The following is a 25,796-nucleotide window of genomic DNA, read 5'->3' as shown; positions in this document are numbered from 1 at the left end:
GACAGAAAATAGTCTGTCATTTAATTCACCAATTGATGATTCACTATTTGATTCACTATTGATGGTAAAATGCTACAGGCAACAACTTGAACCTGCAATATTAGATCGCTTGTGGCCATTGTCGACATTATCCCCTTGAACATGTTAGCAAGTAGCTTCTTCATTACACAACCAGCAGACACATTATCATTCGTCCAGAGTCATGTTTCTGGTCAGTTCCTGAGGGAAATATCTGTCTCTTGCTGCTAAAAGCTCCACTATGTTCACCAGCGAGCTGCTAACTGTGTTGTTCGGCTGTTTGATGCCGGGCCGGTAGTGTACAATGGGATGATCGGGACGTTTAGCTGTAAACGTCTTTCTGCTGCAGCTCCTGAAAATGGGGTTAACGTTCGTGGTATCCAGGGTTCCCAAATCTCAGCTAGGGGTTGTCTCTTGGTCCCCCTGTAGTTGGGAGCTGTCCAGGCATTAGGCCATGGCTCATACAGACCTGACCACCAGGTCTATTCAAGTCCTATCTCTCTTAAAATGAAATTGTTTTACTTTCATCTCACCTCCTAAAATTACTGGTTCAAAAGTGACTCGTTATTCACCAAAACAGTCACGGAAAAGGGACAGCTGTATTGTGTGGAAGCCAAATTGAAAAAAAGGACAGATGGATTTGAGGATTGTGTACCTCAATAGGAACTAGCTGCAGCCCTCCCTTGTTGCCTGTAGGGGGCAGTGTGTACCTGCCGACACACACACAAAGGAAGCCTGTTCTTCAGCAAACGTTCATGTCAGGGATAGAAGTGAAATGGCACTTTCTGGACTCCAAATGCAATTAAAGCAGAACAGTGCAGAATCTGCTTGAACACGTTATTATTACAAAAAAGACTAATTTATTCAGGAAAGGCACAGAGAACGGAATCGAACCAATTTGTGGAGTTTCGGTATAATGTTTCAAATATCACAATGTCGAAATGATACAGCCGTCACTGAGGAAAAACCGAAAAACGTCCCGAATTTTGAAGAGCTTCCGGTTCCCCTGAACAGTTGAGGATGAAGGTTTAACTACAGACTGTGGGTGGAATCAGCAGATAACAGTTTTGTTGGAAATAGAAAAAAGTATTGAATATAATTGATGCTAAACAGCAACCTGAAATGACACCGGGACAACAAACACCTGTATTGTTAGCAGTAAAGTAACTGTGTCCTCAGGCATGTGTGCGTGTGAAATGCAAATGTTGGATGCAAGAAAAGAAAAGCTTGTTCGCCCCCACAACCACTGCAGGCTGCCTTCTTCTGAAAATGGAAATACTGGACTTGAGATATATACACGTCAAATATACAACTGTACTTCCTCTTATGTAGTGTACAAACAGTTACCCATATACCCTCTCCTTTAAGATCGGTTTTGGTCTCCACCAACTCTTTAGCTGCTCTAGGGAGACCGTTAGTGACTACCTGTCTGTCTGCTGGTTGGGTTTGTGGAACAGGGTTCTGGTGGAGAACCCAGGACCAGACTCGTCTTCTGTGCACCAGGTCATTGTTCAGCAACTTGAGACACGAGACTGGAGTTGGGAGATGACGTCTCATCGAAGTTACGCCTTATTTTTATTTATTGTTTTGTGAATTTTTTCAACAGAAGCCACTAAAACGTTCCATGTCTGCTCGTTACGGGTACACGGTGAGAAATAAACTTCCATTTTCACAGGAAATTCAGTTAGGTTTAGTTTTGTTCAAACTATTTCGACAAGATCCGAGCCAACCGGAGGTTAAAAATACCTATTTTGTGAAACTTCAAAGATGTTTGTTTTGCAATTACCGCTCAGCTGCTTTGCATAAATGCAAAGGCCAGGACACAAAGTGTACTGTGTCGCAGGAGTCGTAAAGGTTTACATTGCTGTGTGGCGTTAATTAGAGCTACTGTCACAAACAAAGGAGGAAGAGAGGCAGGTTTTGGAGTAATGACTGCACATCAATGCAGCACTGACTTTATTCTCAAACACATTATTTGAATCTAAAAATAAGAAAATCTTCATGGTTGTTGTTGCCCAGAGTCCTTTCATCTGCCAAAATAAACACATTAATACAAAGCGATACAGAGCAGAGAGAGAGATGTGTCCCTCATCATCATCATTAACACTAAAACAAAACTTTATTTGATTAAAAAAAATAACATTAAAACACAGCCAACCCAGCAACAGTTATAGTTTCTTAAATAGCCTCTGTGCACAGAGAAATAGAGATGACAAAAGAGACCATGCAACCCAATCAACCACTCCGCCTTCTCGTTACACACACACACACACACACACGCACACGCACAGTTTGGATCCGAATCGACATCATCAACGAACATATGCCAGGAGGAGGAGCTGTCATCGTACAAAGGAGTATTTTAGTTTCTTTTCTTTTTTTTCTTCTCCCCCCCCTCGCCCAACAAAGAATTGTTTGACATTTCATTACTTCAAGGACTAAAATACAATGAGTTTCTACCCTGCCGATGTGAGCGTCGCCGCGAGAGAACAATGAGAGTGCTTTAATCGTACACAATTATTCCCGGTTACAGAGGTGGCCGGCGGCTTCAGGTGCCGCTCCACCTCTCGTTCTCTTCTTTATCGTGAGCTGAGTGAAGTGTCGTCGTCACGCGTTCAGCGATACGTCGCTCTGTGTGTGGGACTTCACACATGTATTTAGATCATTAAGGAACAAGCGGGGACACACTTTGTGTAGTATTTGGTTATTGACCCATTGTTTGTGTTTCTTGACTTTGGTCGCAGAAGGAGAAAGCAACTATTAGGTCAAAAAGAGCAATAGCTCAAACTGTTATTTAGCAATTTACACTTGGCTCTTTTTGGAACTGATGGTAAACACCATCTTTAAAATGAGGAACTAAATATGAGGTTGTTTTTTTTACATTTTCTTTTTGTTAAGGGCAGACAGGAAATTAGACAGATTATCCCTTTCTGAGGGAGGTTGGAGTATATACACCTATCATCATGGTTCACAGCACACCACCTCTCCTCGCTGGTATGCACAATTTAAATTCAAAGCATAACTTGTCTTATGCTGTAAATGGTCAGTAAAAAGGAAATACAGCCGTGGGACATGCTTCCTTCTTCCTGGTCTTAACACTGGCCCTGTTGTCCCTGAGTGGAGACGTGCTAGTTACACACAGGTATGGCCCATTATTCTACTGGGGGCTTTCAACTGAAGCGTGCAGGTGGTTGAGTCCTCAGTGGGTTACGGCTGGACTAGGCTGGCCTGGGTTGTCGAGTAGAGGTGAGGCTGAATGTTCCAGCGGCATGGCAGTCGAAGGGCTAGGTTGAAGTTTTGGCGTCCCTCTGTCCTGAGATTAGCTCAGGTAGAGAGGTTTGTCTCTCTGCAGGCCGCTGCAGGAGGAGAGGAGACACTCAGAGTGAGGTTACAGGAGCCAGTGTCCTGGGGTACATGACTGCAACAAGGTGTGGAGAAGGAGGTCAGCAAAAACAGGCTTTCACTCCTCAGACACCCTAATACCCTACCTGTTGCCGTGGTAATCGGTACTCCAGTCCAGAGGAGGGTGTTGGTTGGGCGTGTGTCGAGCCATTGGATGGTAGTCCACTGATGATGACATCAACGCTCCACTATTAAGCATACCTCCTCCTAATTGTTGGTAGTCAGACTGGAGGGAGGAGTGGTAGCCCTGGAAATAAAGCAAGGAAATACTTTACAAATAAATACATCATACTTTTACATAGAACATTTGGGTCCAAAACAAACATAGAACATGTTTGTTTTGGACCCAACGGGGTCAGCAGGTGGAGCTCAATAAGGTCCTGTTCAGCGTTTTTAGAACATTTCTTGATTCCTGCGACTTGCTTGTCTCACAGAACAGAACCGTGTCCTTTTAATTAAAGCTACGAAGAACTCTCATGGTGTGGTTTGTGGAGGAAGTGGTGATGCTCCAGAGCACCAGGGTCCCTTAAGAAGACCTCTGTACTGCAGCAGGGTCTGACAGGCTGCCCCGCTCAGTCCTGGTTCTGGTTCTCCCGTGCCCCCCTTCCCTCCAGCAGCTTCCAGTGGGGCCCGGAGGAGCAGAGAGGAGAAGCTCTGCTCCTCTCTGCCCCTGGAGGAGGAGGAGACTCTGCTGCTGGGAGGTTTCTTCCTCTTTTAGTTTTTCCTGATCCGATGTGAGGTCCCGGGACAGAGGATGTCGTACATATACAGATTGTAAAGATTTGTGATTTGGGGCTATACAAACAAAATGTAATGTAATGTAATTGAGCCCTGCTCCTCCCTCCGGGGCTCCGACTGCAGGCGAAGCCGGATCTGTCACTGGAGTTTGAGCTGAATGAGTTTCTGGTGATACCATAATCGACCCGGTGGCAGCGATCACAATAACTACGTAGACATAGACAACATTCTCGTGCTGATGTTCTACATACACACTCTATTGATTTCAGCCCCTGGAGCCGACATGAACACTACTCTGGTTCAGTAAACCGCTAACGTCTGGCCTGTGATGGGGATTCTCATCCAGCGCAGGTTGCGTCAACAATTGCTTCTTCTCCGAGTCGTAACTCATTTCACATATTTGTGTGACATCTTTATCTCTAACATCTATCAGATGCTTATAACTCCAGAACTCTCTGTAAAGGTAATCCAGTGATAATTTCCTGTACACCCATCAGTGCGCTGCCAAGAGGAAGAGTTACAAGCTCATACCTTAATTTGACAACATGTAAACAGTGTCAGACTTTGAAAAACCTTTTTAGTTCATAACCCTCCTTTTAATGGACATTCTGTTGACTATATTTCCAACGTGAATGAGATCTTCATTTTTGGCAAAAGCGGTTAAAAAGTGAAATCCTTTCCATTCATCCCAGGGCTTTGCAGCAATGTGATATGCCATCGCAGTAATAGTCAGTGTGCTTACGTCCTCCTTCAACCTGAAAGAATCCAGAGGCAGCTGAGGGGGTTCATCAAACCAACCTTTAGCTCCTTGCTAAATGCTTTCTGATTATAGGAGACACTCTGAATGTAGCGGAAGTGAAAAGGAGTAAGATATCAGTCATGGGTTCATCAGCAGTAATTACACAGTTTTGCTGATTTTATCATCTGCCGGGCGAGGGGATCGGAGAGCTGGGGACGAGTGAGGTGGAGATGAAAAGGTAAGAGGAGAGGAGCAAGCAGTGGAAGAGGAGAAGGAGGAGGAAAGGGAGGTGAGCATGTCTCTAACCATGAGATACTTGAGGGAGGAGAGATAGATGGAAAGGGAGAAAAACGAGGGAGTGCAGTGACAAAGTGTGTGTGCGAGAGAGAGACAGAGAGAGAGAGACACACATACACACAGAGAGAGAGACACACACACACACACATACACAGAGAGAGAGAGAGAGAGACACACAAACAGGGAGCGAGAGAGGCTGAAAGGGAAGTTAATCTGAGTGTTGTGAGTGAAAGAGGAGAAAGAGGAGGACAGCAGGTGGTTGGGTTCTCCCCCCTCTCCTCCTCTACCTCACCTATTCATCCATTGTCGAGCAAATTCTTCTCCTTCACTCCTTCACAAAGACCCCATCTGCCTCTTTTGTCTTTCTCTCGCTCCCTCCCTCTCCCTCTCTTTCTACCCTTCCCCCATCATTTCTTAGTCTTCACTCAAGGCAAAAAAAAAGTTTAGGGCTCTGTCACTGTGTCCTCTCCTTTTTTTCTCTCTTCATTTTATTCGGTTCCCTCTTTTTATTGCGAAAAATATGCAAAAAAACAGAATAGAGAGAGAGAGAGAGTGTGTGTGTGTGTGGGGGGGGGGGAGATTATGGGAGTGTGGGATTTAAAAGTGCATTTAAAAGTGGACTATAAAACCAGGGATAAAATGAGTCTGAGCGGCAATCCATCGCCCCATTGTCATGTATCTGGAGGAGACTGAACACAGACTCAGATCTCCATCCTCTTCCTCCTGTTTGGATACAGTGAATATCAACAACGCACTCATTACACGACAGACAGCCATGAGAAACAGGTCTGGACATAAATTCACCCAAAAACGCATTTCTGTGATTAAATGACTTTGTGTCTCCAAACTATCCCAACTGCATGTTATCACACATCCGTTGGAGGAACAGAGGTCAACTAATCCAGCAGCATAGTTGGAGACGACTGGATGATAATTAGGATTAATGGAGTTATGTTCAAGTCTACTCGGCGCTGCAGTCGTCAAGGAAATGCTGATGCATCCTCTCCCTCTCTAGCACCCATCTTATTTCCACTCTGTGTGTGTGTGTGTGTGTGTGTGTGTGTGTGTGTGTGTCTCCTCTGCGGATATATTCATCTATCTTCATTCACCTCTCTGCAGCTTTTAAAGCAGCCAGATGTTGTTACCTCGAGGAAAGGGGAAGGATAGAGGGTGTGAGGGTCCACAGAGGAACGTAGAGATGGAAGACTACTGAGGAGACAATAGATGTGTCCCGATTCCAAGCTCAAGTCCAATGTAAAATGAGGTCTACCCAAAAGAACGGATGGCGGATTGTTTGAGTGAATCATGCAATGCAGAAAGCTCATTAATAATATAAACATCCATAAAGATAGTCATTAATAATTATTAACAATAATCTTGTGAAACAGATGCCAACTGTAAAAAGTATGAAATCACTAGAAACACATTTTGTTGTCCCTTTCAATGACATCCTACTGCACAGCGAGTGTAACGTCAGTATGTAGTATGTGGATTCCTCATAATATATATATACACCTTACCCTGCCTGAAAATCATTCATTGCTATCTTTCTAATTAAAAGTGTCAGAAGAAATTGTAGAAAAATCCCACACAGTGGTGATGGTCTGCATTACATTGTGGTAGAGTGACTGGTGGCTCAACGGCAGTATTTAAACACAATGTTGGTGAGTATTTTACATGTTTCATGTTGTCAACAACATCCCATAAAACATTAAAAAGGAACTTTGTGTGTATCTACTCCCTCTGTCATAGAGTTCCATTGTTGTCCATTAAAAACTCATCATCTGTCGCCCCGGGTGACAGGTTCCTTCATTACCAGGAAACACAAACACTCTTGTTTATTTTAACCAGAACTCACTCACTCACTCACTCACTCACTCACACACTCACACACTCACACTCTCACACACACATACACACACACACACACACACATCCGCAGCAGAAAGTAGTTTCTTTCTTTTTGTTGTTAAACTAACTGAGGGAAGTCTGAAAGTATTTAGAGAGTAAAACCACTCTGGTTTGGGTCTTCATGTCCAATTTACTGACTACCTTCGTATCAACAAACAATAAAGATGTACATCAGTGTGTGACTGACCTGTGTGATGCCAGGTGAGTGCGTCATTCCCAGTGCGTGTCCACTGAGCTGCTGCTGGTGCTGGTGGTGCTGGTGGTGCTGATGGTGTGGACTGTGCAGCCCCCCCAGGTGTGCCTGGCTGTGGAGGGGAGGGCTGACCTGGAGAGGTGGGGGGGACGCCGCCGCCATGCCGCCAAGGGACAGAACTCCCTGGTGGGGGACGCTGGGCCGCGGGACGGTCCCTCTTGAGGACAGAGCCTGGAGCTGGGGGTGGATCTGGGTGTGGGGAGGGGGCAGGTGCGGGCTGAGGCCAGGGCTTGAGGCGTGGGAAGGGTGCGACGGGTGCGACGGGTGAGGGTACGGCATGTACATGCTTGGGTGCTGATGGGGATGGGAAGGGTGAGGGTGAGGGTGAGGGTGAGGGTGAGGGTGAGGGTGAGGGTGAGGGTGAGGGTGAGAGTGAGAGTGAGGGTGAGAGTGAGGGTGAGGGTGGGCCATTGAGCCGGAGGAATGATGCTGGCCTGGGTGACCAGAGTAGACCGAGGGTTTGGGTGTAAACATTGAGTTAGAGGAAGAGGGAGGTGTGGAGGAAGAGTGGGGCGGCTTCATATCAGATGGATCATTGTAGCTCTGAAGAAGAGAAATCAGAAAATCAGTTTCAGTTTGCACATTTAGTGCCTTAAAGAGATACTTTGGGTCTTATGAGGATCTTCTCCATAGTCAGTATATCACTACACTAGATGGAGTTTGAAGAGACAAAAGTACAAGCAGAGGAGCAACGCAATGTATTTTAGACAATTAATCAGCTGAGGTGAACGCTGTATTTAGAATATTCTCCACTCTTCATCTTGGTATCAGAGAGACCTTTCTGTCGGGGAACTGAAGACGTTATAATACTTTATATAGCGCTTTTCTAGACACTCAAAGACACGTTATCTTTGCTCTCTTCAAAGCCACCAGACTCCATTCATCTATCGCTGCCCCCATAATTTAGGTTGTTGTGTTAATAAACGGGTCAGTTTGGATTCACTAACTAAACGATGGAAGAAGTGTTGGAATAGCAAAATGACGTTTTTTGTCAAAGGAGTCTCGTGGCGCTGAAGTAATACACCGACTGTGGAGAACCCCACTTACAAAAAAATCCAAACTATCCCTTTAAGGCACCAGTTAAATGCCAAGAACTTGGATTATCACTGTGTGTGTGTGTGTGTGTGTGTAGTACCTGGGAGACCAGACTGGCTCTGTAGGCTGCCAGTTGTTTCAGATACTCCTTCTTGGCCGTCTCTGTCCTCTTCTTATACAACTGAAACACAAACATTTGACTTCTCAACCAGACTTTACACCTCTATCTCAGTTATACAGCATTTTGAAAAATTATATTAAATTATCGCAATAACGTAGCATGCACTCAGGTACAGCCATCGTGGGGCTCACAGGATTTCCCTCAGCTTACACAGTTGTCTAACAACACGTTACCACATGAAGGAATTCCCAATACAATGCACCTAATACAACTATGTTCTGACTATGAACTCTTAAAGATTCAGTTCACATTTTGCGAGATGCAATGATCGGTAGTCCCAGTTGTATTGTTAGAGCTCATGTTTCCCTGCAGAACTGTAGGTTCCTGTCACAAAGATAGCGATCGCAGAGAGGCACACAGACACGCTGATCTGAAGATGGAGGACATACCTGTTTCTGCTCCTCTCCCAGCCCGTCCCACATGGAGGCCACGATCTTTGACACCTCCCCGAAGGTGGCGTTGGGGTTCTGGGCCTTGATGTTGGCTTGAGTGTCCCTGAAGAACAAGGCGTAGGCGGACACTGGCTTCACTGGCTCATTGGGGTCCTTTCGCTTCTTCTTCTTTGGTGTTTTGGGTTTCTTGGAGATGTCCACTGTTGCTGGCCTCTTCTCTGCTACGCTGACCAGCTGAGAGAAGAAGAAGGACGTTGAGTAGGACACAGGCAGGTAAGGCAGGGATGAAAACGTGGATGGACAGAGACTACTGATATCTAGAGTCATTCCCCACTCTATCATCACTACCCTGACATGTTAACAATGACGGAGAGCTGTTCCCAGCATGCCGTCTGCCGGTGTTACACTTGATATTGTCGCTAATGACGGAATAGCAAGCTGTACCCAGCATGCCGTTCACTGGTGTCACAGTAAATAGGGAACCCCTACCAATAAATACGCACCGTAGATCTCTAGTAATTAGCAATTAACAAATTCCAATTAATAAAGAGCAATCTTTAAGTGTACAGCAGTTCAGCTGACCAAGCCGTAATGCGATATACAGTATGTCCACACACAAACATATGATTCAATAAATATGAAGAATAATGTTTTATTTGTCCCTATTTTTCCTGAAAATAGTACAAATTGACACCGTCCTTAACAGGAGTGTTTAAAATTCAAAGGAAATAAAAGAAAGAATTTGACTCACTACAACTAGATACCCATATCCTGGATGACTGCGACACGCACATTCTCCTGATTTTCACCTCTGCTTGTATTAGTCATGGGGATAGTGTGTTGACTATTCTCACCAGCGCACCGTTTCCCTGTAGCCGGCGACAGCGGCTTAGTTTTCACCCACTCGTGTTCTGTAGCGATGCAATACGTGGTGAAGCACAGCTCAGCTTGCTATGGGAGCTCAAAAAGGCACGGTAGCCAAATGGACATCCTAGTATAATAATAATCCATTTAATTTATATAGTGCTTTTCAAGATACTCAAAGACACTTTACATTATACACCGTGGACACAGCTACGGGGAGCAATGCAGGGTTAAGTGTCTTGATCAAGGACACATCAACTAGGGCGGGGATTGAACTGCCAACCCCTTGATTGAAAGACGGGCATGCTAACCACTGACCCATAGTATGACAGGCATTCTGTATTTATTGACCTTTAACAACTAATATCAAGAAGAACACAGTTTCAGAGAAACTCAACAAAGGCAAGACTTGAATGGTAGCATCTATGCTACATTGTTTTCATTGTTGATTACTAGACCTCACTGAATTTTCCTTGAAAAAAAGGAATTCATTTCAGAAAAGGAGCAACACAGCATTTTTTTTTAAAAAACAATGATTTAAAGCTTAAAGCCCCTGAAAACGTCGTTGGAAATCTTGACTTTTTCTTCACAGCATTCAACATCCACAGGCCGACACTGAACCGGAGCTTCTCTGGTTCATTTGTCTGTGTAGATGTGGTGCGATCAGACTGGACTGAGAGTAGCCCGGCTGGTAGCCTGTGGTCACATTTAGATTGGTCAATTCTGGTGAAAATATGGGACGTAACCTTTTCCCAACTGAGCCCCTCCCATTACGCAACAAGAAGGCATAACCAAAAGTGTTCTAACTCTGCCTACATGTGAGTCCATGTGTCACGCTGATGAAATGGGATTCAATGTGAAAGGTGCTACACACAAATATAGAATTTTGTCATGATAACTAAAATCTAGAAACTAGTATATCAACATGAATAATACTCCATGTTGTGTAACTCCACAGAAGCAGCCATTGTTTTGGTGTGTAGGAGTATTTTGTAAAGGCAAAAGCAGCGATGTCCATTTTGTTTTCCCTTCCCCGTCCTGACTGAAGCAAGCACTACCTGGATACTTGCTTATAAAGTCCCATATACAAGTCCCATATACAAGTCCTTCATCTATACAACCAATGAGAATGATACAGTGTATCATTCTCATTGGTAGATATTATCCAGCAGTACAGTAATGGTTCCATTTCCCAGAATATGAACAGTCACTTTGGTTTCAGTGTGAGGTAGCGAACAGTGAGGGAGCTGATTTCCATCTCGTTGATATGCAGGGAGAACGGCTCTATTATGACACATAACATTATCATAACAACTATCCACTGTCCACACACACACACACACACACACAAACACACACACACACACACACACACACACACACACACACACACACACACACACAGTTGTTACAGCCCAGCCAGATATGACTCAGTGACTCATAGAAACAGGAGATACAATGTCTGTCTGTGTGTGTATCTGTGTGTGTGTTTCTATCTTTGTGTTTGTGTGTGAATCTGTATGAATCTGTATGGGTGTAGGTTTCTGTCTATGTGAATGTGTGTGTATGTGTCTGTGTGTGTGTCTGTCCATGTGTGTGTATCTGCTTATGTGTCTGTCTGTGTGTGTATCTATGTGTGTGTTTGTCTGTCTATGTGTGTGTGTGTGTATCTCTGTGTGTGTCTGTCTATGTGTGTTTGTATCTCTGTGTGTGTCTGTCTATATATGTGTGTGTGTATCTCTATGTGTGTGTGTGGGTGTGTGTGTGTGTGTGTGTGTCTGTGTTTTCTTTACCCTGAGTCCGTCATCATTGTCGTCCTCGTGAGCTGAACTGGAGGGAGACGGCGTGGCGGATTTACTTCCAGGGGGTGAGGGAGAGTGATGGGTAACAGAGTTCCCACTCAGGCCGAGCTGGGATTGGTTGATGGTGGACAACTGGCTTTGCTGGCTCATGCCCGATTGGCTCCTGGGTCCGAGAGCCGCCTCGATTGGCTGCTGGCTGCTGGTGAACCGAGAATCAGAGTTCACCATCTGCTGCATCTGTGCAGTCGATAATGAGAGTTAGCAAATGAAAGAAAAGTATGTCATTTGGAGTTTGATGAGTATGTCTTTATCTCCGACAGTCTACGTGGTCCATTGGCTTTCCTTTGTTCCACTTGGCCTTTCCTTGACTCTTTGGTGCCATTATTTATTGTAGATTAGAATAAAAACGCGCACAGAAATTGTATTCAATACAGGAAGAGACTCACAGTTACAGAAGAAATATCAACCGCAGCAATATGGGTAAACACTTAAAAATAAAACTGACATTTAAAACAAAAGGTGACGTATTTTTCCTCTCGGGTCCTTCTTGGTAACACTTTAAGCGACAACATGCACCTTTTTATCAGGTTCCCAGTTGAACACATGACCTTCATGTTGCCTTGCATTGCTAAAAGATAATGTTGGATAGATGAAAATTGTTGGAACCATTTGGGATAATGTAAAAGTTAGGTCTAGTCCTTTTAAGACTATTTAATATTTTAATACATAATTAATATTCAATACAGATACAAATAGGCCATATATCCTACTGCAGTGTATAAATGGTCTTTACTTGTAAATTACATTACATGTCATTTAGCTGACGCTTTTATCCAAAGCGACTTACAATAAGTGCATTAAACCATGAGTCCAAACTCAGAACAACAAGAATCAAGCAAGTACAATTTCTTCAATAAAGTTAAACTTTATCAGTGCTATCAGTAAGAGCCATTTAAGTGCTACCAAAGTGTTACTAGGGCGCTACCTTCCCTATTCAAGGTATAGTCGAAAAAGATGTGTTTTTAGTTTGCGACGGAAGATGTAGAGACTTTCTGCTGTCCTGATGTCAATGGGGAGCTCGTTCCACCAATGAGGAGCCAGCACGGCAAACAGTCGTGACTTTGTTGAGTGTTTAGCTCGTAGTGGCGGAGCTACAAGCCGATTGGCAGAAGTCGAGCGAAGTGAACGAGCTGGGGTGTACGGTTTGAGCAGAGATGCCAGGAGGGAGTTACAGTAGTCTAGCCGTGAGATGACCAGAGCCTGGACCAGAACCGTGTGCCGCCTTCTGAGTGAGAAGAGGTCATATTCTCCTGATGTTGTACAGCATGTACCTACAGGAGCGTGTTATTGCGCTAATGTTGGCAGTCAGGGAGAGTTGACTGTCGAGTGTCACACCGAGGTTCCTGGCAGTCGGAGTTGTAGCCAACACTGAGTTGTTGATGGTAATAGTCAGATCGTGGGTGGGAGAGCCTTTTCCTGGAAGGAAGAGAAGTTCAGTCTTCTCCGGGTTCATTTTCAGGTGGTGTGCGGACATCCACTGAGAGATGTCAGTCAGACAGGCAGAGATTCGTGCTGCTACCCGTGTTTCAGATTGGGGAAACGAGAGGATCAATTGGGTGTCGTCAGCGTAGCTGTGGTAGGTGAAGCCATGCGAGAGAATGACAGAACCAAGAGAGTTGGTGTACAGAGAGAAGAGAAGAGGGCCAAGGACTGAGCCCTGAGGGACCCCAGTAGTCAGAGGACAAGGCTCAGACACAGATCCTCTCCAGGTTACCTGGTAAGTGCGGTCGGTGAGGTAGGATGAGAAGAGTGAGAGCGCAGTGCCTGAGATACCCAGGTCCTGGAGGGAGGAAATAAGGATCTGGTGGTTCACTGTGTCAAAGGCAGCGGAAAGGTCTAGAAGGATAAGGACAGAGGAGAGAGAGGCTGCTCTAGCAGTGTGAAGCTGCTCAGCGACAGCAAGGAGGGCAGTCTCTGTTGAGTGGCCTGCCTTGTATCCAGACTGGTGAGGGTCTAGAAGGTTGTTACTGTGGAGATAGGAGGAGACTTGGTTAAAGATAGCTCGCTCTAGAGGTTTTGGAAAGGAAGGGGAGGAGAGAGACGGGTCTGTAGTTGTTGACTTCAGACGGGTCGAGAGTGGGTTTCTTCAGGAGAGGGTTGACTCTTGCCTCCTTCAGAAAGTTAGGGAAATAGCCGGTTGAGAGGGAGGTGTTAATAAGATGGGTGAGAAAGGGAAGAAGGTCGGGAGCAATAGACTGGAGAATCTGAGACGGAGAATGTGAGACGGAAAATATGAGACGGAAATTAAATCTATTCGTCTGTCCTTCTGGACAAAAATCTCTGTGACTTTGTTGTAAAAGTCCTCCGCATATCCTTTTAGTTTTAAAAGTGTAGAAGAAGAGCAACGACAGAACAAGCATATCCGACCCGTGGGCTCTTGCACGTCCCCTTCCTTAAGGCAGAGGTACTGTTGGCTTTTTTTTTTTACACTTTTTTTTTGGCTTTTCACCACAGATAGAAGACATATATATATATACAGAAATGAAAAACAAGTAAAAATAACAACAACAAGTAAAGAAGGGGGTCTGGTTTGCTCTGTCCTCTCAAAAACTTGAGCATTCTTTTCTTGTGTTATCGTTGACGTGTAAACAGTCCATTTCGCCCACTTCTCACGACACTGCTCCTCTTGAGCTCTTATTCTGTGAGTTAACACTTCCATATCATGTATATCAGTCACAATTTTCAACCATCCATCTTGTGATGGTGGTTTAATTGTGTGCCATCTCTTTGTAATAGCCTTTTTACTAGCTGCTAGCAGAATTTTCAGCAGATCTTCCCCTAACACGGTATCTGTTGTCATAAAGTAGAGAAAACATAGACTTAGGTGTGTCATAGCCTAGAATGTTGACAGTAACCTTATGGACATTTCCCCAAAACTGTGTAATTTCCGGGCATAGCCAAAATATATGAGAATGGTCTACATTTACTGCCCCATATTTCCTCCAACATGGTTGAACAATAGACAGACATTTGCTTGTAATTTGGGGAGTAATAAAGAATCTAATTATATTTTTCCAACAATGTTCTCTCCAAGTTCGCACAGATGTTAAGACTTTTTAATACGGAAAGGTGTCCTATAGTATCTTCAAATGTCTGTTTGCCAACACGTTGGTACAACATTATGGGATGGTCTCCGACTCTGCTCCACATTCAGGCTGATGTCTTAGCTTCCCCATTGGACGGAGCAGAAGGTGAGCTGAAACAGTATCTGAGCTGCATAACGTGTTTATGTAACCAACCCAGCTGGGCTCTGAAACAGTCTGCCTTTGCTTCACAGGTTTGCCACGGTGTGCGGCACTAATAATGAAATCTGATAGTAACCGTGGCAACAGGTAATACAGGTCAGGGAGAAGACAGGATCAGAAGTCATTTAACATAAATTCCCTCTTGCGTGTAAATACATCAGTCAAGACACTAAACTCCATTTGCTGCAGAAGTTGCTCCATCCTTTTATCTGGAGGAGACATTTGGACCGAATAGATACCAGCTTTATTTCCTCCTGCTTCCTCAATAATCTGTCAGAAAGCTGATGTACTGCTGGATATAAAGTGACCAGACGCTTTTACGGTCACACCTGTGTCATGAATGCACAATGCTCCATTGTGCGTCTCTCAAAACAAATGTATCCCGAGAGACAACGAGGGGAAACATGGAATGAATCGACATGAATCGATCTGTATGCAATCAAATAAACATGAAGGGTGCGTTCCTTGATGTTACCATTTTAATGTCACATCAAAATGTTAATATAAGCTGTGTCTTCTCTGCCACAAAGCAACAAAGCAGCTGTTTTCTGTTTAGAGATTTAAAATGTATATGAAGAGTCTTTTTGTTGATTGAGTATTGTGTGCATGGCTCCATTTTGTATTCATACAACGGAGTATACTAGTGAGCTACTTCTCCATGACAGGTCAGGAGATATCTTCTGGGATTTGTTCTTCATAGCTTATGTACTTACATGTTTCTCTCATAGCATTTCTTCTAAACATGTATCTTGGGATGGCAGCTTTACTTCCTCATGTCAATGTGCAAATCAAACTATTTTCAAAGCATTCTTGCGATATGAAATTATGTAAATGTTTTCACACTGATATTGTAGGCCTTTGGTGCCATGATGTTAAGTTTATGATTCTTGGTTTATTGAGTGATGTCATTGTAATGAAGGAATGACTTCCAATGGCACCCAGTTTGTACTGCTTTAAATATATAAACTCTGCAATACTTTCATCAGTGGGCCATTGGCCCCATCCCTGCTGTGTGTCTTCCTTCACCTATAGATTGACATTTTTTCATGATCGCTACCTATAAGAAGTTTTGAACATATATCAGAATGTTTTTTCATGCTGTATTCCTTTTCATGAACCCCTTTAGTCACCCACTGTGGAGCGCATCCGTCTGAAGAGTTGTGAGCAGTCTCGTAATGAGTCAGTCGTCAGCGATTTTCTGTCCATTTCTAAGGAAAACGAAAGCAACACAAAAGTGATTGCCAACAACCGCAGCATGGGAACTTTGACACCTACCGTCGCAAATATGAAGATGGGCCTTGGTTGATTTAGAGTTTCTTCTCAGTAAGCATCGAATAATAGCGGATGTGGTCGGCCCCTCTCGGGAACGCGTTACCTGGACTCGGTTACCGGCAGCAGCCGCCTGTCGTATTTAGATGGAGCACGAGTGACATCTCTTGAATGTCGGAAGAGGTTTCAGATTGACGCGCGCGGCGGTAGAAATGATGAAAAATAATAGCTGTGGTTCGGCATTGGTTGTGTTGGGACTTTGATAAATGTCATATTAGTCAGTGGAAATATCCTACTGTTATCGTTCTCCAGAGAGTTTGAAGACCTGTGGACCAAGCTGAGCTATCGGCGATGCATTGTTATATAAGAAACACTTTTCAAAACAATATTATTATTACAACAGTATATATTATTTATGAAAACTGCATGGCTCAGGATGTCCAATTAATATCTTGAATAATAAAAAGTGTGTAGTTGGCAAAATGAAAATACAGAGTAAGACATTTAAAGAACTGAGGTCACCAGGTCATTCAACAAAACCTTGTGCTAACGTAACATTAAACTAAAACAACAACAAAATACGAATGGAAACAGATAATAATAATCAGCTTTGACTGTGTGTGTGCATGTGGGAACCCCTTGATGACTGACTCATGTCCCGAGAAGGGAGAAAGCTTTGGCTTGACACAGCGCTCACACGCTCGGTGTGGTTGATGACAGGATTTCAATATGAAAGGCACAGATTCTTGATTATAGTCTGGGAACATCTGCATTTTGTTTCTGTATTTCATGAATGAGTTGGCCCAGTTGTCTTAGAATTGTAGAGGTCTGGTTACTTGTGGTTACTCTCCCTCTGACTCTTTCTTTTGCAGTGGCTTTCCACTTAATCAAAGTCAATTGGAACATATCTTTTTTTCAGCTAACTTTTAGGCTCAGCTAACTCAGCTTTTGGTAGTACTAAAAGATCCTCTAAATAGTTGGCTAGCGAAAATTATCATCCTAATTAATAGGAAAATACTGGAAACAGTCCAAACACCAAAATAATCTATTTATTGCAATGTAAGTAAGACATTGAAAAAATTAAAAACAAAAAAAGGGATTCAAACAATGAATTGATTATTAAAATAGTTCTTAACTAATTTTCGACTAATCAATTGATCGCTGCAGCTGTAATTAGGACGGTGACTTAAAAGTTGAGTGTTTTTTGTGGTTAACTATTCTGACAGATATTTAATTTATGATGAGAAATCACACCGTGAGTCCAGAGGAATGCAAGGATTGGTGGTATAGGTGTATTAATTTCCACATCACATTATTAACAAATATCCCCATATAGTACAATTTCTGAAAATATAACTGAAGAACTGAGAATGATATATATATATATATATATATATATATATATATATATATATATATTGCCTTTTATTTGTTCATCCATATCACTAGGCGTGCACATTTGTAGCTGCTGTTGGTAAATGACCAGGATGTGTTTAGAAGAGAAAACGTCCTGTGAAAGGACTTGAGGTTGAAGTCCTTTTGGGTAACATCTGCATCATGGCAGACCCACTACAGTTAAATATTGAACACCATGGATTATGACTTTGAACCAGTTAAGAACGGCATCTGAAAATCACAAAATGAACCTCTCGAAGCTCATCATTTCAGACATTAACCTTTATTCAGATGGCAGACAGGAAATAAAAAGAGTAGTCTCGATATTAACTGCAACTGAGTGGTCTTGTCTCTTCCTGGAATCACACACACACACACACACACACACACACATCTTTCTAGCCCCCCAACCCACCCCGATTAGGCCGAGCCAGGCACGGTTGCTAGGCAACCATCATTCATGGACTGGCAGTAAATGAATGCTAGTATGAGAATATAAAAGCGAGGTAGAGAGAAGCAGAGAGAGGGAAAAAAGGGACTGAGACAGACAGAGATGGAGAATATAAGATCTTCCCTTCAGGCCATTATTATCTCCACAGTTAACAGACGGGTTAGTCTCAATTAAAGACAAATAATTCAAAGTTATTAAAAACTGTCTCTGTTGTTTTATGGTCCTTCTGATTCAACCAGGGAGCGTTGAGAGCTTCAACATGAGCTTTCAGACACTTCATATTACAGCAAGTAGATTCAATATGGAGATGAAGACAACAGACAGAACGATTTAAAGATCAAGAGTGGGAGGTGAGAAGTTTCATTCTTAATAACATGGGAGACATCTTTATTAGAGATACTGACACACATATGCTTGTGTCACCCCCCTGAATACTCCGTTTGTATGACAGTTGAAGGAACTACAAGTCTGTGAAGGTGAGGCTTTCATTTCTGTGCTGTACAACACAGTCAGGCACATCTGAAAGTCACAGCTCAAAGCAGGATTTTCACTTTACTGTGAAATGAAGACTTAAAATATGAGGAAAATGTCACATCGACCAGCTGCCGCAATTCATATAATACTGTCCACTTCACACGGTTAAAACTGGAGAACAAAATGACAGAGTAGATTTAAAATATCCGCAATTCTTTTCTTCCAGGAAGTGAAGTCCTAGTATCTCAGAACATGACACAAAGTAATAGTCCACCCTGAAATAAGCACAATCCAGGGCCAGTAGTCACTGTTAGGGAGCAGCAGCTGGTCGGCTCAAATTCAGCTTCAATCATTTACTTAGGGAATTAGGGTTTTTACATTATCTAAACCTGCAAAGAACACAGAGCATAAGTATCCTGTAAAACAAATTATCTTCGGCGGTTTTTGAATGGAAGGGTTGGTAATCATGAGAAACTAACGAGTGTAGGAGAGATTAAAAACAATAATTGCGTAATCTAGCAGGAAAGTCACTAAATTGCCAAAATGGCAAACATGGCTATTGTTAGTACCCCCAGCTACTGAGATAGCAGCTTGTGGAAGACGAGCAGTGAGTGCATTGGCAGACAGGCCGGTCGTCTTATTACAGTCCTGAGACAGCAACAGAGGCCAGATGTCTTTCTTTTTTTGTCAAAGCATTTGACTCGTTCATTGCTGTCAGAATGTTTAGAGAACAAAAATATGAATAATGTTTTGAAGATGACTAAATCTGCCTTTAATGCGTGAAAAAGGATGTGCATAGAAAAACAAGAAGCTTAGTTTCCAAGGGGAAATACATAAAACATGACAACTAAAATGACTGGAAAAGCACTGCATTTGAAATGACAACAGCCAAAGATACTTCACTCTCTCCGGTTCTCCCGTGCCCTTGATTCATTTCTCTGCCACATTTATTTCCTTTCTGTCATTTGAGACTAATCTCTGCCCTCTAACTGCACTTCTTGTCTGTTCTTTTTGTGGAATACTATCTTGTTCCTATTTAAAGGAATTGTACTCTTCATTGTATTTTTAAATGGTTTTCCAAATGTATTTATTTACATTAAGTATTGTAAATCTGTGAATTACCTCTTTGAATCTGAAAGGTGACGTGCACATTAACTTCCTTTTCCCACTGACTCACTTCTACTGCTCCCCCTCAGCAAAACATGAAGCAAAAATACATTTTAGACAACATTAACATCACAATGATTCATCACCTGCCTCTCAACTAAACAAAGATATACTAATATTTGCTGATATTTGTTTGTTTGGTACTGTAGAGTTGTAATGTTTTTTTATGTATACTAGCACATGTAAATAGGAAAGTCCATGTTTTAAATTTATACAAAGGAAAGATATAATAATCAATAAGGGATATTCTGAAGAATATTTTAAAGAATGTGTTAGGGGAACATGGGAGAAAAGTCACTGTCACTGTATAAGTATGTTACTGTATAAGTGTAATCACTGAATAAGTATTATTGTAACTGTATGCTGATTGTTTTATGCTTTACGGTTATCATAACTATAAAGATGACTCAGGTATGAATGGAATGTCGAATGCCAAGGAGGCGTGGTCAAAGTAGTGGTCTCCCTAAGTGACCAGAAGATAGGCATTTATTTTGAATGAGCCCATCTTACTGTTTAGGACCAAAGGGGAAGAGATAAGGGAAGTAGCATTGTGGTTTATTGCTTAGAGAAGTCCACCTCCTTGTACTGATAGGCAAATAGCATGCTGTGTAGTTGAGGTATAAGCATGCATACCTAATACTAACCAATGGAGAAGCTTTATGCTCAGTGTATGGATTGTTCGGAACTATGTAAGGCGTGGCATTTGTCCTCTCACATGAAGGCGGTAGACAGTTAACTATTTTTCCCGGCTGGGAAATAAATATATGCTTATGATCCTTATTCTTTTATTAAATACTTTATATTATAAATTACTGGTCTGAGGACATGTTTCGAAGCGCGGGAAGCTCAGAATTTCGGTTGAACTTAACAGTACTGTGTAGAATGTGAACGCTTCTGAAAACAAACTGTCTATCTTTCATTTGTATCATTCTTTAATGCCAACCTTCACTCAAATATTTTGTTTAACTTATTGCTGACTTCACTCGGCTGTTTGACCTTCACTGAGCAGAACGCTCACAAGTGTGATGTGGTAACTTCAGACATGCAGTGGGAGATGTATCGAATACACTGGCTGTATCGAGGCGTGTTCTACGTGGGATGGAGTAAATGACTACACGCAAAGAATCAGGTACAAATTGTACTGTTGTGTTTTTTAAGCATTTCGGTTCTCTTCCTCCAGCCTTGTGTTGTTCTGTGGTTCATGTCGATACGAGACATTCAGGGAAGAGTACGCACTGACTTCAAAATAAAAGTGACCTTCCTGTGACCCAGAAAAGCAATTTTACACTCATTGAATAAGTCAATCAGTCCATGCGTCAATTATATTAACACATAAATGAATCAATATACATAAATTACAATGGAGTGAATAATTAGTCAAACTAAATAATATAGAATTAATTTCATAAGAATTTAAGTCACAATCTGACATTAAAATCACAGTCCATCACTTCAGAGTGACACTGAGAAACTTCCTGATCATCAAAGGGTTACATAAAACTGTTATTTTAGAGAAGATATCGAGATATACGTATATTGTATACTGCATCATAAACAAAAAATATGAAGACATTATTTATAAGCCATATTGCCTCGCCATACTCCAGTGCATATGCTGCACACTAGTGGCCTTTACACACATGAGCATGGCTCTTTATGTCTGTCTTTGATTGTAAGTGGATCTGGTCTGCGCTGCCTTTCTCAATGTTGAAACCAGAATGAAGTTTGCCATCTTGGTTTGGACTACGGAGCCTCTGTGTTGTTAAAAAAGCCGCAACTCAACTTGTTCTCAACAATGTGATTTGTTAAAAAATGGGCCTTGTTCAGAGAAACAAAACCAAATACACAAAGACTATTTTCATTGCGTAATATCTGCAATCTGTGTGAAAACAAGGCCCTTGGGAATGGACTTCTCAGTAAGGTAAAGTTTAAAATGAACAATATTTGCATATGCATATATTCTGTTCATTTCTACAAGGTCTAATTACTATTGGAAACATCTGTGTGGCGAGCAGGGCCTTTGAATTTCAGGTCTGTCGTGGTTGAGCATACAACAGGTCACGTTCCCTCATGTCATGTATATAAATCCACCTTACAAATTTGACTGCATGCTGTACCACATCGCTTTCACTTCCCCCATTCATTCCTAAAGCTAAAGAATCATGGATATGTGCGACTATTCATAAGCACTCACCACGGACAGTGTGCTGGTCATTGGGCCGCCATCCGGACTGAAGGTGCGGCCATCTTGGTTCAACATGGCAGCCCACGTCTTGGCTGCCGGGCATGCCGGGCAGATCCATGCCCTGCAGCTGGTAGGAGTGGTGTGGAGCAGAGTTTGGAGGGGGCGTCCATGGGGTGGTACGGTCCAGAGCGGGAATCGTGGGGGAGGTGGGGGGGCAGCATGTGGTCTGGCAAGGTGGGGGGGAGTGATGGGCGGGATGTTGAAGTCCTCATCGCCCAAAACCGCCCATTGAGTAGGACTGAGGAGAGATGGGAGAGAGAGAGGCAATACAATTAAATGAAGGAAAAGTATACTTTTGAAAAGTCGGCTTCACTGATTGGACAAAGGCAAGTTCGGGGATGCGTGGCACAGCTCGGGTGGACGGGTGATGTCGCCTTCGGCAGAGTGAAAACTTGGAGCGAATTCAATAAAAATGACATACGGGACTAAAAGAGACCAAAGTGTCGTGAATCATCACTGTCAGAGATAATAAGATGGAAGAATGGAGACACAGCTCATCATCCCCCCCACCTACCCCCCCAGATACAGAGCGTAGTCTGTGTGTTGGTGTCCTGATGTCATTCCTCTTCAGCCCAGAGCTCCTGTCACCGACTAATTATCACTAATGATACTCACAGCCTTAAAAGAAAAAAATCAGTCGTTTATATGTACAAGCCTCCTTTTTGCTTTGAGTGTGTTAAAAAAAATCTATCAACGCTAACCTGACGCACAAAAAGAAAACCAGTGGCGGCGCCGTGTACGATAATAAATTATCTGAAAGCCAAGACAAATACAGAGGAAAATGGAGTGAGAGAATCACACAGGACGAGAAGAGTGAGAGGGTGAAAAGTAAGAGAGAGAGAGAGAGAGAGAGAGAGAGAGAGAGAGAGAGGGAGAGAGAGGCAGTGTTAGAGAAGCCCTCTCATACTAATCTGACAGTGGAGATCTTTTATGGAGACTGACAGCCTTTTCTGCTTGGCTAGCCACACCAGTCTCTCCCCTCTCCTTCTCTTCGGCTCTACGTCTCTCGCCATCCCTCCTCCTTCCACCCCTCTTTGCCCTCTCGCTCTTCTCCGCTCATTCTCAATTTCTCTTTCATCTCTCTCTCTCTCTCTTTTTCTACTCTGTCTCAACCCAATATGCAGCGTTGGGTTATGAGTTGCGTGACTTGTGAGCCGAGTGATGAGTTAGGAGCCGAGCATGTGATGAGTATGCTCACTATGCTAGCTTTGCCCCCTTTAATAGAAAATGTAGGAAACAGAAAATATGGGAATTTATCACCCCGACCACAGAAAAAAAGAATGTCTTTGATTCACAAGGATGTATTTCTAATCAGGCAATGTTTCCCTCCTCCAGTGCCTCTGTTAAAAGTGTCAGTACACCTGGAACGGTGGAATGCATCGGATGTGTCAGCAGTCCTCACTTTAATGCTAATCCTTCATCCAGTACCCACATTTGCATTCACATGCTCTTGATTTGAAGGGCGAGCCTGGTGATGTTTCTTACGAACCGTGGTTACACAAGCCTTGACTTGTCGAGCCTCGCCATCTTGGATGTTTGCAACCAGTGAGAGGAAGTTACCATATTTGGACAGCGGAGGAGTGTTTGTAAAGTATATGGCTCTTGTAGCGGCAACGACCTGTCGATCACCTTGTAGCCCCGCCCTAAAGCATCCCCTGCTTTATGGTCTGTCTGACTCTAAATGGACAATCATTTGTTAAATGAACATCATTACATTACATTACATGTCATTTAGCTGACGCTTTTATCCAAAGCGAATTAAAGTGCATTAAACCATGAGTCCAAACTCAGAACAACAAGAATCAAGCAAGTAAAATTTCTTCAATAAAGTTCATGCTGTATTGAAGAAGACTTGAAACTAAAGATTGAGACCATGAACTCATGTTTATAATGTTTACAGAGGGAATAAATCAAGAGAGAAGTAGAGTCATTTTATATAGACTTCGATACAACCAGAGGAGCTTCCTGTTAAATCTTCACAATAAAAGTCCACCAATATTGTTGATGCTCACTCCTACTCCCTCAGTCTTACATGAGAAGTGATGTTTGAGGTGCCACCAACACATTTTACGGTACCGCTGCCGCACATTTTGAAGACTGCAAACGCAATGATTTCGGACAAGGTGGTATGTGGAGGTGGCGACATATAGATGTAGGGAGAGATAGGACTTTATTAATCCCAAAGGGAAATTGCACTTTTGAGATTTATTTCGGTGTAGGGGTGTTGGAGATGGCTTGAAGCAGGTATGTGACTTATGTCAATGTAGTCAAATCTCTGCCTGCATCAGTTCATCCAGACATTGTCGTTCATTTGGAGCTGCTGTAAATACTAACCGGGCACAGGATGTAGAGTACATTAATCTGCAACTGAAAGTAGTCCCCAACAAATGCAATTTAGTTTTTAGTTTAAAAGATGTTTCTTCAGATTGTTGCAGAGTTTGTTTAAATTAGAAAAATAAAGAAGACCACCAGCCTGATCTGTTGCGTATACATGACCCTACAACGAATCGCAATCATAAATTAAAGCTGCAAGCAGCGATGTGCGGGTCCTCGTTCCTCCTCCTCCTCCCACGTTTGTCGGGGGTACTGGCTGGATGCCGGCTCACGCGGCCCGGGAAGGTCTGTGACCGTTGGAGTAAGCGTTTATAAGTTAGATGTTTTTTCCTGCATGGAACGATGCTGGAAATTATACTCCACCACTTGCTGTATCCACTGTATTGCCCGAGACAACATGCATCAACATAATAGCGATGCTGGAAATTATACTTTGCAAACAGTCCACCACTTGCTGTATCCACTACTGTATGGCACGAGACAACATGCATCAACATAATAAATTTGAGGGGATCTGATCAATTCCCTTCATCAGGAGTTCAGTAACATATAGTGGCATGAAATACATAAGAATTAATGGAAAAATCCCACAAACTGACTTTCGGTACCATTTAGAGCATGGTTCCAAGAGACTTTCTTTTCAGTTTACATGTTTTACATATGCCTAGCAAGTTTCAGAAATGTAGGTGAAACATAGCGCTGGGGCTGCTTAAATTAATATTTGTAGGGGGCGCTATCGAGTCATATTGCCATTCTGAAGCATTAAAATTGTATCAGGTAACTACATCTTTGACTTTAAATATGTGTGCTAAGTTTAGTTACGTTTTGAGCATGTTACAATGGTTTATTCGGTCACGGCGAAGGATCAGACTTCGCCGATCAAACTTCGATGCTCCAACTCGCCGCCCTTCAAGGAATCCATATAATCTTCACAGTGAAGCATTATCAAGGTCTTAAGTCTATTCTGACACATTCTGAGAGGGATCTATTTATCCGATGATTTGCCTAGGAGGAATGGTATGAAAAGAATCACACAGAAATCGAAATGGCCGACTTCCGGTACAGTTTGGAGCATGACTTTCTTTTTCGTTTACATGTCTTACATATGCCTACCAAGTTTTAGACATGTAGGCCAAACGTAGCACTGGGGCTGCTTAAATTAATATTTGTGAACCAAATAAATTTTCGTCAAAATCGGACCAAGGGTTTAGGAGGAAATGGAAAAAACGTTTTTTTTTACAAAATTCAAAATGGCGGAGAATCTAAGATGGCGCATTTTATGGTCACCTTGAACATATTTGTAGAGCAGGTCCAAGTGGACATGTGTACCAAATTTCAAGTCAATTGGCCATTGCTGAAAAAAAGTATTAGCTTTTCCAACATAAGGGGGCGCCACCAAGCTAATTTTTTCGACTTTTTCCCCGACACCCCATGTGTGGGAATTTTGAAGTTTGCAACTTTAGGCCAAGACCCTCTTTTCCCCATGCAAAGTACCCAAATAATAATAATAATAAGAAACATTCG

At 42.7% G+C, this 25,796-nt stretch overlaps 1 protein-coding gene across 1 annotated transcript in view; it reads right to left on the bottom strand.

Moving 5' to 3' along the window:
* Positions 1-1,985: 1,985 nt before the first annotated feature.
* tox (thymocyte selection-associated high mobility group box) overlaps positions 1,986-25,796 on the bottom strand; it is a 50,812-nt gene continuing 27,001 nt past the window's right edge. Inside the window, 11 exon segments of the mRNA XM_034555862.1 lie at positions 1,986-3,374; positions 3,507-3,667; positions 7,293-7,901; positions 8,494-8,574; positions 8,964-9,200; positions 11,624-11,869; positions 21,888-21,962; positions 21,964-22,041; positions 22,043-22,120; positions 22,122-22,157; positions 22,159-22,176. Of these exon segments, the coding sequence (XP_034411753.1) occupies positions 3,338-3,374; positions 3,507-3,667; positions 7,293-7,901; positions 8,494-8,574; positions 8,964-9,200; positions 11,624-11,869; positions 21,888-21,962; positions 21,964-22,041; positions 22,043-22,120; positions 22,122-22,157; positions 22,159-22,176 (1,656 nt within the window). The 3' untranslated portion in view covers positions 1,986-3,337.

Source organism: Cyclopterus lumpus, chromosome 17, assembly GCF_009769545.1.
Source record: "Cyclopterus lumpus isolate fCycLum1 chromosome 17, fCycLum1.pri, whole genome shotgun sequence".
Lineage (NCBI taxonomy): Eukaryota > Metazoa > Chordata > Actinopteri > Perciformes > Cyclopteridae > Cyclopterus > Cyclopterus lumpus.
Note: the sequence above shows the minus strand (reverse complement) of the source record. Positions and strands in the feature narration are given on the sequence as shown.